Source organism: Lupinus angustifolius, chromosome LG20 (assembly GCF_001865875.1).
Source record: "Lupinus angustifolius cultivar Tanjil chromosome LG20, LupAngTanjil_v1.0, whole genome shotgun sequence".
In the NCBI taxonomy this organism is placed as follows: domain Eukaryota; kingdom Viridiplantae; phylum Streptophyta; class Magnoliopsida; order Fabales; family Fabaceae; genus Lupinus; species Lupinus angustifolius.
This window is the reverse complement of record NC_032028.1, coordinates 8811418-8828455: the sequence shown is the minus strand read 5'-3', so window position 1 is coordinate 8828455 and position 17038 is coordinate 8811418. Positions and strand designations below refer to the sequence as shown.

General features: G+C 32.5%; 3 protein-coding genes across 5 annotated transcripts; all 3 read left to right on the top strand.

Annotated features, from left to right (window-relative positions):
• LOC109335119 (integrator complex subunit 3) lies at positions 22-1972 on the top strand. The gene has a single exon (XM_019571192.1). It carries the CDS (start codon positions 268-270, stop codon positions 1702-1704), a length of 1437 nt encoding a protein of 478 aa, XP_019426737.1. The 5' UTR covers positions 22-267; the 3' UTR covers positions 1705-1972.
• Positions 3973-9982, top strand: LOC109335131. Of its 3 annotated transcripts, XM_019571211.1 has the most exons (5): positions 3973-4052; positions 4923-5086; positions 6197-7283; positions 9324-9490; positions 9614-9982. In XM_019571211.1, exons 2-5 carry the CDS (start codon positions 4953-4955, stop codon positions 9720-9722), a joined length of 1497 nt encoding a protein of 498 aa, XP_019426756.1. In that variant the 5' UTR covers positions 3973-4052; positions 4923-4952; the 3' UTR covers positions 9723-9982. The 3 variants fall into 3 exon arrangements, with proteins under 3 accessions (XP_019426756.1, XP_019426755.1, XP_019426754.1); XM_019571210.1 differs by lacking the exon at positions 3973-4052 and having other exon boundaries at positions 4366-5086; positions 6197-7271; XM_019571209.1 differs by lacking the exon at positions 3973-4052 and having other exon boundaries at positions 4367-5086.
• On the top strand, positions 10508-12126 carry LOC109335103 (F-box protein CPR30-like). The gene has a single exon (XM_019571174.1). It carries the CDS (start codon positions 10684-10686, stop codon positions 11899-11901), a length of 1218 nt encoding a protein of 405 aa, XP_019426719.1. The 5' UTR covers positions 10508-10683; the 3' UTR covers positions 11902-12126.

Below are 17038 nucleotides of genomic sequence, written 5' to 3'. Positions count from 1 at the left end.
ATTATCAGAAGAAGAAAAAAACGAAAGGAAAAGAGGCAGAAGAAGAGAACAGTAGAAAGCGAAAGGAAGAAAGAGTCCATAATCCCATACTTTAACATCTTCTTCCTCCACCACCCCTTTTCTCTCCACCCCATCAGAACCACCGTGGCCGGTGCGCTGCGGAGTTGGTACCTTATGCCACCATAATTGTATAACATTTCTGATTATGTTATGCTATCTGCATATTTATATTCTAACAAGTTGTGATAAACCTTATTCATTTTCTACATGGTGGCTTCTATGGTTTCCAATCTCACCATTTTAGCACCTCACGAAGCTGAAAACCACTTCGAAGTTTCTCTCAGACAAGCCTTTGAGACACTCCAACCAAACTTGAAACCCCCCTTTTCGTTAGAAATTCCAAAACCTGATGAGTATTTTAATCTCAACTCTGCTATTCTTTATGGCGTTTTAACCGAACCCCATCTTGCCAAAACCCACATCAAGCACTTGCACGGCATTGTAACTGATGGGTATGCCATATTTGTTAATTCACTTGTAGGAGTTGTTCACCAGTTGTACCCAAAACTTGTTGGTTCAGTGAAGATTCAGTTGATTTGGATTGTTGAGGAAATGGTTGATGTATTGGCAGTTGGTTATGATTCTTTGTTGGTGTCCCTTTTGAGGCAAATTGTTGGAGGGGATTTTGGTGATGGCAATTTGTGGCTTTGTTTTAAGTTAGTTACCCTCTTTTTGGATAAATGGCAGTGTTTGTTAGAGGAGAGTCCACATGTTTTGTCGAGTGGTTTGTATACGTTTCTTCGAGTTTTGAGTGATCATTGTAGGCCCGCGAAGGGAAATGTTGAAAAGTTGGAGTCTTTGAGGCGGTTGGAGATTCACTTTTGTGTGAAAATAGTGAGGGAAGAATTTCGTTTGTGTTTGAAAATCGGGAGGGATTTTATTCGGTTGTTGCAAGATTTGGTTCATGTTCCTGAGTTTAGAGATATATGGAAGGACTTGGTGTTGAATCCTTCAAAATTTAATGCTTCGGAATTTCGGGATATTTCAGATATTTACTGCATGAGGACTTCACATAGGTATGCTTTGCTACGTATCACTCCTGAAATGGAGACCCAATTGCTGTTTTTGCTCACTCATGTGAAGTTGGGGCATCAAAAGCGTCACCAGATATGGTTTGCTAGGAAGTTTCTCAATGAGCCGGACAAGGACACTGTTATAGTTGATATAATTAGATTTATATGCTGCGCATACCACCCGCCAAATGAGATCATTCAGTCAGATGTTGTTCCGAGATGGGCTTCTATTGGTTGGCTTTTGAAATTGTGTCGGAAGAATTATGTTGAGGCCAATGTGAAACTGGCTTTGTTTTATGACTGGCTCTTTTTTGACGAAAGGCGTGACAATATCATGAACATAGAGCCCGCAATTTTGTTGATGGTGCATTCTATACCGAAATACATTGATATGACCCACACTCTTCTTGAGTTCTTGTTGCTTCTTATGGACAATTATGATATAGAACATAAGGGTATTATAGTTAAAGGTGTCTTCTCGTCTTTTCAATTACTTGCCAGCAAAGGTGTGATTCAATCACTCGATGTTTTGACTTCTTGTAATGCTCTTTCCCCTGTTCTAAAAGAGGGTCTGGGAAGGTTATTATCAGGTGTAAAGCTCGGACCTTCTAATGGATATCTACCAGGATAGTTTCTAACACACCATGGACAGGGTTTCTCAATTGTCTTTAATCTAAACCAAGGTAGCCAATACTCTTATAGAAATATGTTGGAAATAGTGCTCACAAATGTAACTCCCAAATCGTAAAATGTATTTGCAGATTATGATATTTACATTTTTTTTCTTCTATTAGAAAAAGGTAGATAGCATTTGTACATGGCTAATTTGCCCGTTGTCATTTGGTTGTGAAGTAGATATTTAGTTGAGTTTGCAAATGCAGTAAACAGATGCAAATTTTAAGATTTATTAGTAGTTTTATGTTCTATGTGGTAGTCCTGTGCAATTAAGTTGTAGATCAAATAACAGGTAGATGTAATTCCACATGCTAATATGGACCAATCTTCATTTTAATTTTTTAAATTGCAGGCGGAGTAATTTAGCCGAAGATTTTACTGAGTTTATATATGATGGAATTGCTGGTATGCTTAGGGAAGGCCAGCTGATTAAATTATACTTCTGAACAGGGACATTGTAGTACTACTTAAGGTTACTGGTACCCATGACCCTGTACTAGTTCATGTTGAATAGTGTTACATGTCCATGTTAATATTATAGTTGCTTTCTCATTTGAGGACACCAATGCTATACTTGTTAGGATTATTAGTTATGTTGGGTATTTTAATAAGTGAGTAAGAGGTGACATATTGATGATGAAGTATGGTTGTGGCTACATGGATACCTTTAGTAAAATCTCTTTGCTCAACTATATTTCTCACAATATAGCCTTTAGAAATTCACTGTGTTAAGGAGTGGAAAGATTCTCACCTCACCTCATTTTCAAGAGTTTTGATATATTGCACTCATATTATATCAGCTTTTTCTATAATGTCATAGCATAATACACATGAATGGTGAATGATGTAATTGTATAAAAAAAATTATATTGATAGTCCATAAATATTATATTGGTCAAAAAATACTTAATTATTATATTTTTAATTTAAACACATTTTTTTCCTCCAAATAATGTTATGACAGACTTAGATATGCTCCTGAAATCTGATACTGGCTAATGCATTTGTTAACATCTCAAAGCCATCCTATGCTTGGGATTGAGTAAAAATTTAACTCATCAATTTTGTTTAACTCATGCATTTCTCACAAACAAGATCAGCAAGAGAAGAAAGCAGTAGAAATGAATGGTAGAAAACTATAAAATATTTTTCCTCTCTCATCTTGAAATCAAATAAATAAAGAGAAAGAAAAATGGATATAAAAACAAAAATAAATAAAAAATACTCACCAACAATTACATCTCTATGATATTACAGGCAAGCTTACTACTATCTAGCACTACAAATCATACATATTTTCTAATTTCCAATTCTTTTCTCCATTTTTAATTGTATTTAACTTTTATTTATTTTCCATTTTGTATGATAATAATAATATAAATAAATGGAGTTAACATCTCAAAACAAACCAAACCAAACAAACATGAACGTGTTACACGCATAAAATCTTAACAGAAGGACGTGACAAACGTAAAGTCTATATTTATTTGGTATGGTACAAAAACACATAAGAATAAGTCACAACAAAGCCCAGGATTTAATATGTATACATCGATAGTGTAATTGTTTTTTACACTTTCAGTAAATTATTTACTCTCAAACAAAAACAAATCAACAGTAGATGAAACACTGACAATATAAAAAACTTTACTTAGTATAGTTTTTAAACTCTTTTTGTAAAAGGAAAATGAGTTATTTCCCATTACAAAAACATTTATTGAAAGTTATCTTTTACAATTTAATATTTATGTGTAAGGATATATAAACTAATAGGTGATGATGTACTGGTGTAAGCTTCCCTTAGGTAATGATTAAAATGTCAAGAATTTGATTACTGTGAGTAATATTGTTAAGAAAGATAACCATAAACCTATAGAAAGATTAATTCTTTACCAAAAAGTGTGAAAAGATACTGGGAAAATATAATATCATTATCTATATTGATTTAATATAAGAAGTATGGTGAATGATAATTATATATAAAAGTAAAGTGAATGATAATCATATATAAACATTAGATGTTATTGTAGTGTATAAAGTTGCATACTTTCTTGTATTCTTCATGTATATTATGTGAAAATGGTTAAATACTTTTATAATAAAAAGATATATGGACTAACAGTCTAATCCTATAAAATATTCTTATATTATCATTACATTATTTATTATTTATTTATTTTGTCATCAATAAAATTAATACAAACTGTGGATAATGCCTCGAGTTATAAATATTTGGTTCACTTGTTCTCCTTTCAATTCAATACAATTCCAAGGTTTAACTTTTACTTCTTTCTTCTCTTCCCGGTGAGTAACTCTGTCACTCTCTCCCTCTTTCTTTCGCCACCTTTCTCATTTTTTGTTATTTTTAAATTAATTTTTATCTGAATTGAATTCAACCCCATAATTTATTTTCTGGGCTTATTCCATTATTTTACCTTACTGGTTCCAAGTTCACTCATTCACTTAAGAACTATTTATATGCTGTTTTTTTGGGTTTAGCGATTAAATTTTAATTTTTCTGCACTGCTAATATATTTTAGTCATTGAAGTAGTTAGGTAAGTAATATTGTTGCAATACTAGTATGGGTTTTTAGCATATTACCACATGTTTGAATGTACTCAATTATTGTTGTGATTATAGTTAATAGTTTTCAATTACCTTTATGAATTATAATTAGTCTTTGATCTTGACTGCCTTGTGTACTTAATGCATTCATGGTGTACATAAGAATCACAAGTGTGTAAGTTTGTTAAGATATTCATACTTTCTGCCTAACACTCCATTTTAACATTTAATTGTAGTATCACTTTTTTCCTCAAAGAAAAATGTTGCTACACTTTTTCTTATTGGCTCAAATATACAAACTTTCATTGTTTGAAAAGAAAAAAAAAATTGGTGCTGCTTTATAATCTAAGATGTTTTGCATTGTTCTCAGGTTTGTATGCAGTAAAGTGACTGTTTTTTATACTATTTTTTTATCTATGTAGTCTGTTGCAATGGTTTGTTGTTGTCTTACAACAGCAAGGAAGCTTTTTTTGTCATATTGAAGTATTTTTGGATGTTGTCTGCACATACCAATGCTTGCAAAGTGATGATATTTCTAAGCTAATTAGCAAGTGATGGAATGCTTATCTGTTCTCTTAACATTTCTGGTCCGACTTTATTATGTGCAGGTTTATGTTACAAAAAGTTTGGTAAACATCATGTATTCTGTAAAGGGTGGTTGGGCGGGGCAAACATTTGCCCTTGCAAAGCGTAATGAGTCTGAGGGGAGAAAGTCTCGTATTCGACGCTCAAAGGAGGAACGAAAGGCAATGGTTGAATCCTTTATAAAGAAGTAATTGCTTATTAGTTTCTGTTGTTTCAAGATTTTACTATTCTGATTCCTGAGAAGGATTTAATTGATTATTAAATTTTATGATGTCCTCATAATCTTGTTGCTGCTCTTGTTCTTCAAATTTTTAAAATTTATTTGTCTAATGTACTTTATACTTGATGCCTCATTTCCTCTATTTTCTTTCTGAATGTTTATAAGTCTAGTTTTGTAGGATGTTATTGACTATTGCCAACCCTATCTAGTCAGAAAGGGCTTGGTTGTTGTTATTGACTGTTACCAATGTTTTTTGTTTATTACTGTCAGCCTGTCACTTTCATGATAATGGGTAGTTACTAATAGAGCAGCATGCCTGTGGGGAAAATAAATTGCAGGTCTCACATAACGCATAATATTTGGTTCTTTATTTCTCCATTATGATGGACCTATATCCTGATGAACTAGAAGAGTGATACACTCATTTCATTGAAAGTTTGAAATAAGGGTACTATTTTATGGCATTTTATTATGTGTGACTTTTTGCTAAATGCTTCATTGCTGGTAGTTTGATGTTGACCCGGTGTTTGTTTCCTGAGTTTAGCCATGTTCGACTTATCCTTAGTATACATGTTTAAAATTACGGGGGTGAGACTAGGTACATCTACCTTTCTCTGACCCCACTAAGTGGGAGCCTTATGCGCTGAGCCTCCCTTTTGACCTATTTGAAGGAGCAGGAAATTTCACTGGCACCTATTTGATCTCTGACTCCTGTTCCTTAGGGTTATGTAATTACCTATGACTATATAGTGCAAATCTGGTACCGACTTTTATAATTTTAACATTTGATATTTCAAATATTTTCAATAATGCTTGCCGTGATTACTTACTAATATTTGTTGTCTTCTATTCAGTAATGATACTTCAGTATTTTTTGTAATTTGATATAATTAACTTCCATTTCCTCCTCCCTTTGTGTTATACTGTCATTGTATTATATGCTTAAAAGGTTGAATACTTCAACTCTTTAGCGTGCTTCATTTTTTCTTTTTAATTCTTGTAATTTTAATCAAATTTTAGGATCCCATTTTGTCAGAATGTATCACCTGTATTTATTTTCTAGTTACTTTCCTTCAGGTACCAAGAGTCAAACAATGGAAACTTTCCATCACTTAATCTTACACATAAAGAAGTTGGTGGCTCTTTCTACACAGTACGGGAGATAGTACGCGATGTAATTCAAGAAAATAGAGTGTTGGGTCCTGCTAAGTTTACTTCCGATGATCTGACCTCTGATCAATATTTCAAACAAAATCCATTGGGTTCAATTGCCAGAGATCCTAAATCTTATTTTGCTGTGTCTTCATATGAGAATCATCATGAGCTTAACAACCTTCAGGACACAAGTGGCAAAATGCTTTCTGTTACTGATGGATATCATACTGGAATTGAGCATCAGGCGCTTGACCAAGGGCATGCCATGAATGTTGACCAAGCAGATGTGATAAACAAGGAACCCGTTGAAGCTACTGTTGTTTCTGATGGGTATTATACTGGAGCTGAGCTTTTGATGGTTAACAATGAACATGTCATAAATGGTAGCCAGGTAGATGTCACAAACAACGAATCCTTTGAAGCTATTGGTGTTTCTGATGGTTATTATACTGGTGTTGGAAATCCTGTTGTTGATGAAGGGCATGTCATAAATGTTAGCCGAATAGATGTGATAAACAAGGAATCCAGTGAATCTACTATTCCTGAGATGCAGTTAACTGAGCCTATGGTATCAAAACATAGTGTTGAACAAGAGTTGGCAACAGCCTTAACACCAATGGCTAAAGTAACTCCTCTAGCAGAACACTTGATTGCAGAGACATTTCCATCAAGTCCTGTTGTTAGTACTACTGATGGAATAGAACAAGATCTTGGAGAGTTGAGGGGCTTAAGTAATTCACCAGAAAAGGATATAAAAATGTTTGCATTGGAGCACGATGAGGAGAGTTCTGAGTTAAATGGTATAGAGCACACAAAGAATTCTAATTTATCAGATGAGAAAATTGAGGATGCCCTTGGGAATAAAATATTAAATAACAAATCTAACACTGGGCATGGCAAAGAGAAAGACCTAGGTGATACATTGATTGAAAGCGCAAAGCACTCTACCTATAAAGAACCTTTTGGTCATGAGTTTGAAGATTCAAATGACCCTCAGGTGAGAACTAAGGTAAGTTTATCTATATTTTTATAAACTTTCACAATTGATATACGATACAACAGTGTTCAGTTATTTGGATAGTTTGTCTGTGTTTCTTTGGTGGCAGTAGTATTGGATGTTACTTGAAATGTGCTAACTGTTTTGTCAACCTGATTCATTGCTTGAAAACTCCAGGCTTAAGTTTTCCTATGCATTTGCTCAGTGCATCGGTGGTTCCTATAGTTTGTCCTTAGAGTTTTCTTCCGTTTATGCATGTTCGAAGTATGAACATCCCAGGACAACAACTTGTTTTTGGTATTCTTAAACCCTTTGACACTGTAGTTCATGAAGCATACTAAAAAGCTATATTTAGAACCGTTACAGCATTGGTTGACAAAACCCTTATTGATCATAGTTCTAACATTAAGAAATACAACAACGAGATTTTTAATTTTTATGCTGTTGCATCATTATTGATTGTGTAAGACTGAGATTGCAACTAAGAGGGGGTAAATTAGTTGACTAGAGATTATGACCACTTTTTCTGCAGAATGAAGAGGTAAAGTGCAACGGATAATATTGTAGAAAATAAACAAAAATAAATCAAAGAGGTAAGGGAGAAAAGAGTACACAAGGATTTTATACTGGTTCACCTTCTTGTCCACCGAAGGCTACGTCCAGTACTCTTGCAGCACATTATATTTTCCACTAAATATTATGAGTTGTAATTACAATATCTCCCCCCGAGATTTTTATGTACCTTACATACTCACTAATACTTATCCCCTTGGAAAACACATTTCCAAGTAACTCTATCCCCTTTCTATTCATACCCTTGTGAAAGAAAATAATTACAATGAATGAAGAATTATAATGATGGCTTGGATTGCCTTTACAAGTATGAAATATAATAACACTTGCAATCCAATTAACTCTTTTGTATACTTAGTAATAATGCTCTTTAAGTTTACAAAACTTTAAAACACTTTACTTCAAACAACTCAGAAAAATAGCTTTGAAAGTTTGAGTTCAAGTTGTTAGAAGTGCAGAAAGCTATTTCAGAAAAGTGTAGGAAAGTGTGAGAAAAGTGTAGGAAAGTGTGAGAAAAGTGTGAAAGAGTTATGATTATGAAAGAGTTGTTTTTTATTGTGAGTTCTAAGGCCTTTAGATGGGTTTTCCAATCAGTCATTGTGCTTTTAGGAAAGAGTAGGAGTTGTTTGGAATGAAGGCATTTCGTTTGGGATGAAAACCCTTGAGTTTCAAATCTGAAAAAACTGATGTAACAACTCTTAGTAACCGATTACAGCAAGTGGGTAATCGGTTACCCAAACGTGACGTTTTGAAAAATTACATTGAGTAATCTGTTACTCAAACTTTCTGTCCAACAGTGAATTTAAAATTCACTTAGAGTAATCGGTTACTTGAGTAATCGGTTACTCCAATTCAAATTTTGTTGTATAACTGATTCTCACTCATGTAACTTGTTAATCAAATTTCAGTAACATGTTACACAGTATTTTGAAAAATGTTTTCATTTAAAACTTGAAGTGTTTCAATTTCTTTTAAAATATTTTGAGCATTACTACTTTGGTATATTAAAGAGTATAGGATAGAAGTACCTATTTAGACTTAGACTAATTGTATTAAAGTTTTAATCTCCTTGGTCTTCATAAGTAATCTTCATTTTCTTCTTTTTGGTGATGTTGGTGTCTTCATTAAAACCGTGTCAAGGTCAGGAACAAAGATCTTCTTCACAGATTGTTGAAGTTCAGGGACTAAGGATCTATTTGTGAGTTTTTAAGGAGAAGGAAGGGAAAGAAAGGCTTGAGAGCCATCTCACAAGTGTATTTCATGGCTCCAAAGCCTTTCCTTCCATTGCCCTCCAAAAACTAACTCACAAACAGACCCTTAGGAAAAAAAGTTATAAATGCAATCCTATGCCAAAACATATGACTTCGATACTTTTCTTTATGATTCCTATACTCTGGAAGAGGTTGTGTGTATATTATTATTATCTAATTCTGATACTTTGGAGAAATTTCCTTGTAACTAATTTATGCATTTTTACAGGCAAGGATTGAAGATGGCTTGCAAGCCAAGAATCTGACCAAGACTTATACTGAGGAATCAGAACCTTCACAGGAAAGCATGCAGAAAGCTAATAAACATAGAGTTGATGATCAACTTGGTGGCAGCTCCAAGAGAATAAGCAAACCAACTTTCGATAGGATCAATCTGTAAGTAAATCTAATGATTTGATCTCAAATCTGCATATTTCAAATGCCATTTACTTTACAGATGTTAGATTAATTACATTCTATTGCAACAGCTAATGTTTACTTCTATGGTTTTCACTGCAGAGAATCATGGCAAGGAAAATCTAAGAAGTCTGCAAAACAAGAATCTAACCCTCTTTTAGCCATTTTTAAGGTTTTTGTTGATGCATTTATGAAACTTTGGTCAGAGTGAACATTTTAGGGTTTGTTTCTTTTACTCACCTGTCGCGCAGTGTATGGCAATTGCGGAGTGGCTGTTTTGAAGTTGAGGAAGAACATTTTATGTGGTATTAATTATTTTATTCATCTGGTCATGGTTTCATAGTTGATCTAGTTGTGTGGGGCATATTCATGTTATAGTTGTGTTTGTTAAGTAAATTGGATGCAGCTCTTGATTTTATGTGTCTGGAAGTTCTTAACTCTTAATATGGGAAACCAGTCATTTTGCCAGCATGTTACATTTTCATGTTTTAGTCAACATTTTTAATAATAAATCCAAGAAATACATTTTGTAAATCATGCACTCTCTTTTCTTAGTAATAAACAAGTACATCAACAACAACCATCCATCATCCACGCCTTTATCTCACTACCTATTGGTTAGATAGATACATAGATTAAACAACGTTATAATACTCTATTATAAATCATATTTACGACAAAGCATTAATATCAAAGTTTTTCTTAATCATTTCATCTATGATTTTTTTTGCCTCCCTCTTTCTCTAAGAACCAGACTAGTCTTCATTTGATTTACTATCCTTACGGCTTTACCGATATCTTTTTCACACATAATAAAACCACTTAAGTACATAATAGTGGTGAGAAATATGCTCCATGCCTGGTTGCAAAAGTGAGCTCATGTATGATGTTTTTTTTAGGAAGATCCCCCTTTAATATTCTTTGACTTTGTGAATCATGATTCCAACTACATTATTGGTGATACTTTTATTTGCATAGAATAAGTTTACTCAACCTTAAAATATCCAATTTCCCACCTCACAAAAACTATTATATCCACACAATTTCAAAGAAAATGTTACATTAGGTGGATCTTATTAACAAGTAACAACCAATAAACACAAACAAGACCAAAATTGTGAACATTGAACAATCTCAATTCCAAATCATCATCCTAAGTAAAATCAAAATCCATGTCAGATCATTTCCCCCAAGAAATCCTCATCTCAATCCTTCTAAGACTCTCACCAAAATCCCTCATCAAATGTACTTGTGTCTCTAAATCATGGTACTCACTCATAACTAACCCTTCCTTCATCTCCAACCACCTTCATCACTCTTCAACTAACAACCCTTCCTTCCTTCTCATCCAATTCTGCAATGAATTTTCTCATCCCAACCCTTCTCTTGCCCCTGTCTTTTACTCCCTCCGCCGCGACAACCACCCTTTCCTCCTTGACTCTGCTTCCACCCTTTTCCTCCCCTCTGGCTTCAACCGTGAGTTCTCTGTAATGGGTATCTGTAATGGTGTCATTTGCATCACAAGTGGGTCTCAGTGCCTTACTCTTATCATATGCAACCCATGTGTTCGACGTTATGTCACACTCCCGAAACCCCGTGATTATTGTTCTCTATATAGTGCCTCTGTTGGGTTTGGATTTGATTCTGTAAACAATGATTATAAGGTTGTTAGGATTTGTTCCATGCTGGATGATGACAGGTTTGAACTCTGTGCTCCTGAGGTTGAGGTTTACTCTCTTGCAACTGGGTTTTGGAGGAATAGTAGTAATCTTCCTCCTGTTTGTAGTTTGTGTTATGTTGGTAGTTATGCTCCACATGGTTTTATAAATGGGGTTATTCATTGGGGCGCGAAACGAAGGACAGGTAGTTACAATGATAATAGTTGGTATCATTTTGTTTTGTCATTTAATTTTGAGAATGAGACGTTTGGTGAGGTATTGTTGCCTCAAAGTTTGGCAAGCGTGTCTGCTGATTCGGTTACGGTTATTGGAGGTGGTGGTGATGGTAAGTGTCTTACTGTATACCATGTAAATGCTGGTTCACCTTGCTCTTGTAACATTTGGGTGATGAAAGAGTATGGCGTTGTGGAGTCTTGGAATAAGGTATTTAGTTTTGATCTAAGAGGGTTTAATTTAGAAGCACCATCATTGGGGATAACGGTTGCTGGTGTGACTGCTCCGCCAGCAGCGCTATGCATTAGGAATAGCGGTGAGGTATTGCTGCTCATGGATGAGGCCGGAAGGGGTTGCCTTTATTCGCTAGACATTGAAGGGAAAAGATTTATAGACCTCCAAATTGGAGGAGAGGGATACACATGGTATCTCTATTCTGGTTATTATAGAGAAAGCTTAGTTTTCCTGAACAAAGCCAGTGGTATGGTGTCATACTAAACAGGTAAACACATCCTATACATACTTAAGTAACATATATGGTCTTGCTGATTTTTTTGTGAATTTTTTTGTTGTTGAACAATATTCTTCACTTGGTTGCTTTCTCAGTGGGAAGCATACAAAATACTCCATTGAGGTTGTTTAAATCAAACATAAATGTATAGTGTCAGAGGACTATGGTGTCTGGATGAAGATACATATATGATATATCTTTATTTATTTATTCTTTTTTCTGATTCTGTTGTTTTTGCATTTGAGGTGCTAACTAGTTTTTTTCTGATAGAATGGCTATATTCTGCTTGAATTAAATTTGTAAAAGAAATTTCTTTGACAAATATTTGAACCTCATGTGTCACCAAATTGGGAATGACATCTTGTCAGAGTGCGTACATTAACTCTCTTCAGACACGCTCGATGAGAGTCTCGTGCATTGGTCACCCTTTTCTATGTTGCCAAAACTTCATCCAGTATTTTGGTTTTTAGAATATTCCTGTTAGCTTAACTTTAATTAATCATGCTGCGCACCCTGTTTTTGGTATGATAGTGGTTTTTGCTTCCATGATAGTGTTGAACCAGGATCCACTCCAATACTAGAGATGAAAGTTTTGTTTTTGCTTTTAGTTTTAAGAGTAAAAGTGTCATCTCACTCTAAATAAAAGGATATTTGTCATTGTATTTTGTTTTTTCTTTGATTTTTCATAGCACTTCCTCTCCAAGTGGAGAGGATTCTCATTCAATAATGTTTAACCAAAATTTGTGGTCCCCAAGAATATAAGATTGATCCTTGTGATAACAGTGGAGTCAAATGTGACACTTTTTAGGACAAATTTGTAGATAATCTACCCAGAAGACTAAAAGTTAAGTACTTCTGTTTTTAACTTGAATGTTGGCAGCAATATAATGCAGAACACATTTTCTTGGGTTGCATATAGTTTACTTTTAGAAGAGGGTTCTTGTGTAAGTATATATTCGTTCATTTTCTCAACTACTAAAATATTCAGCTTCGGGAATTTGTAAGATCATGTTGTTTGTGATGATTTTATTTTTTAGCTGATGTTTCACAATGATTCTCACATCCAGCCATTGTGGTAAGAAAGGAATTTAATCTCTTAGAATGGGTCACTAGAATACTAAAGAAAAGTTGTAACGTATTGATGTGTTAGATGGAGGAGTGTTTATTCTATGATAAATAGAACGAAACAAGGTTCAAAAAATGGAACATTTGGTTCCACAGAACATAACAATCACACTGTTCCTTCTAGTTAGTAGGCTAAAACATGAGCTAAACAAAAGTAATAAATGAAGGAAATATAACTTAAATTAACGTATAGATGTGGCTTATTTTGCTTTTCAATTGGTCTTCAATCTTATTTTTTTAAATCAGATTCTTCCAAAATGAATTGATAATTGGAGAGTACATATTTTGTCATAAAAAGTGTGTCATTATGTCACTTCTTCAAATTTGTCAGAAAACTATTTTATTATAAATTTTTTAACTTAAATATTTTTTCAATCAATCAAAATAAGTGACACATGTAGTAGCACACTTTTGTGAGACAACAGTTGTGTCCTTTATAATATTTATATATTCTATGATATTAAGTATTAAATTTGTATTTTGTATTTTAGAGAATTAGAATATTTTTTATTAAATGTACTCCATGTTATAATTTTTGTATTTATTATGATATCCAACTTAAAAGGATATGTATTAGTTATAGTTATCTAGGATTATATGGTTTTATTTTATAAATAAAATATATTAAGGGCAAAATAAGAAAATAGAATTATGATAGTAGTTATTTCAAATTTTTACTTGTAGAATAGATATAGCATAATAATAGAATTGTCAAATTATTCCCATTTGGTACTGTAAATGGTTCAAATCTCGTCATGGCATTATGCAAATCTCTACAGTTAAAATGTTAAATGATGAACTTTTCCATACGGGTAACTTTAGATCACACTCCTAATAAATTTGTAGTTATTTACCCTGGTCTTAACTGGAAAAGTAGCTAAAATGTGTTATTCCCTCTGAGGCTCCATACAATTTGTCAATAAAATATCTATATCAAATTTAGTGTTTAGTAATAGAGTTTAATGTTTATGTACTATCCCATTTTATACGGTATATTATTCACGATTAATATGGTGTATTATTTTTATTTATTTAAGAGTTAATAATAATTACTAAAAAATTATGATTTCCTAACATCTAAAAGTCATTAAATGTATTAATCTCTTATTATTATTCCCAAAATATTTATTCAAACATAAGATCATCATGCTGACTACATTTTGTGTTGGGTTAGAATCATTGTATGGTTTGTGAATTACTGGGCCAATCCTATGTGGATTGTGGTATGGCCCAACCTTCTTGCTGACTTTATTTTTTTTCTTTAGCTGTCAGCATTTAAAAAAATGTTACTGGTTTGTTTCAAAACCTTTCTAGTTTCTTTGCATACTTCAAATGTGATAAAATATTTATTTCCATTATAAAAAATATAACTCTACATTAGTGGAAGTAGGTAGAAAAGTTCTCTAGTAAGGGCACTTTATCGATTAGATTAAGAAAATTAAAATAATAAGTAAAGCACCTTAAGCACGGTACTACCTCACTTAAACACATAAGTTTAAAAATTTGGGTTATTTACTAACTAAAGTAGTCTGATAAAAAGGAAGAATCATTATTTAATCATTTCAATTGTTTAATATTTCATCTTCATTCCTTTAACCTAACCAAAATTTAATCAAAAGTTTGATAACAAAGTTGAAATATTAAAAGGAAATGGATTGTGAAGTAAAGATTTTTTTCATAGGTATTCTCAACCATTTATTTATCAATATTGGTTGACTTGGAAGTAAAAGTGACATACATGATGAATATTGCCTCTACAATATTTGAATATTGTCACACTTAATAAAATCAATATTAAACAATAACAAAATCTTAAATAATGATGAGGGAAAAATGTAGATTTTTTACATTGTTATTACGATATTCATCATTCATATTCAATATTATATAAATGAATAATATACAATATAGTGATTTATACAAAATTTTGTACTAACAATACATAAATATTATATTCAAAACAATGATGGTTCCTTTTGGTCATATTTCGAATAGAGCTTAACACAATTTTATAGATGAATCTGGATACACATATATTTAATTGAATTAATATTGTGGTTAATAAATATCTGAGACGTTCTATACTTAACATATGTCTGAAAATATATTTATATAAACCAACAAGTATCCTGAGTCTTCCAAAAAAAATTGTGCTCATGTCCCAAACTAATTATATCCAACCAAATAGTATAAAAATATTATTTACATTTTTTTATTTGTCTTTTTAAATAGGTAACAACTTTCAATTGACTTGAGACACAATAAAACATAAAAAATAGAACAGTTAATCCTCATTCTATATAAACAGCTACTACTTGTCCCATTTTATGAATCTATCATGTTTATTTGCTCTATGCTGGTTTCCACAACTGTAATGTTTCACCAAATCATAATTTCCCTCAACCACTCAATGCATTTTTAATTGCAATATTGCTTCAACAACTGCAGTCTTCACTTCTTTGGTTCTTTCTGTTAGGTACATATATCAACAATATTCAAGTTCAATATGTGACAGCGCCAAATATGATAGACTTTAATGACAAGGTTTAATTTTTTATAAATTTAATTGCAGTTTAATTTGCATCCCAAGATATGTTCATAAATTAGTAGTTAGGGACACCCTCTTTAACAAAAGATGTCTGACATATATATTATCATTCAATTCAATTAACTATTTATGAACCTTTCATATCTATATATCACCATCAAATAAATTATAATGTTTCTTTGGCTCCTATTGTAATGGTTAAGTCTTAATTTCCCTCAACTACATACAAATTGCAATTTTTCGAAAATTAATTGAAAAAACAAATCAAACCCAACATCGCCATAACATGGGGATAGCATGTGGGAACTCATTTGCATATTCTGTATAAATTCATATAGTTGTTCATATAGTTTGATCCTGGTCTAATTATAAGAGGATAGTGAGAATAGCATTTTAAATTGTTATCATGATCTGATTGTAATATTACGCCACATTTATCGTATTACAAAAAATGTGATTAATGTGACTATTAACGATGTCATTGTGAAAACATTGAAAACTACATTATTATAATTTGTAATTGCGATTTTGGAGTGTAGGAACATTACTCTTGCTATATTTCACAGCATGGCAACGCGTGTTTACATTCAGTAATATTTTTGTTTATAAAAAACAACACAAGAAACTATCACAATTCTGACAATTTTGTCTCTTTTGACTTTGGAGGTACAATGTACTGTCAACGGATAAGTTCATTGAAAACCAAAAAACTGCTGAATATTTCTGACCCAAAGGATAAAGAATTTTATTGGAATGAGGAATATCAAATAATTTCTCTATGAATCATCCATCGGAGATTAAAACGTTATATCAAGGATAGGGCTGGGTTGAGAATAAAATCTAACTGTACAAAATTGATTTAGTTTGGTGGGATAAATGTAATCTTGTTATTGTTTGATATTCAAAAATCAAATCAATCTAAACAGTTGTTAATTGAGTTGTTGTGAATAGTTGTATTGAATTTAATACATATAAATATAATTTATAAAAAATATATACAATGAAAAATCACTAATGCTCTAAAATAGTCATCTCTTATTAATGTTGGTACATTAGAGTGAAACCGACAATGCATAATGTTTTTTTTTATAAACAAAATTGTATTAAAAAATATAAGGAGTATTGACCCAATACAACAAAAAGTCATTAAGTAACTGAAATACAACCATTCTTAATACAAGACTTAAGATCACTACACCAGAAAAGATAAGAATCACCTAGTTTGCAAAACTTTGCCGAGAACCAAGACTAAGATCTTAATTTAATCAACTCCATTATCAATCTAATATTGAGGCTCTTGCCTTCAAATATTGTTTCATTGTGCATAAGCCAAATGGACCAAATAGCAGAGAACCATAGCATTCTCCAAGGACCTCTATGGTTCAAAACCTTGTAGTACATATAGTTTAAAGAATCTACACTGTTCAAACTAAAAGGCATTGGCATTGAAA

What these genes read in the sequence shown, in the direction of transcription:
- LOC109335131 (XM_019571209.1), top strand. Translation starts at nt 4,869, where the DNA reads ATGGAATGCTTATCTGTTCTCTTAACATTTCTGGTCCGACTTTATTAT. An exon ending in GTTGAATCCTTTATAAAGAA is followed by an intron (nt 5,087 to 6,196) that starts GTAATTGCTTAT and finishes ACTTTCCTTCAG; the next exon opens with GTACCAAGAGTCAAACAATG. An exon ending in ACCCTCAGGTGAGAACTAAG is followed by an intron (nt 7,284 to 9,323) that starts GTAAGTTTATCT and finishes GCATTTTTACAG; the next exon opens with GCAAGGATTGAAGATGGCTT.
- LOC109335103 (XM_019571174.1), top strand. Translation starts at nt 10,684, where the DNA reads ATGTCAGATCATTTCCCCCAAGAAATCCTCATCTCAATCCTTCTAAGA.
- LOC109335119 (XM_019571192.1), top strand. Translation starts at nt 268, where the DNA reads ATGGTGGCTTCTATGGTTTCCAATCTCACCATTTTAGCACCTCACGAA.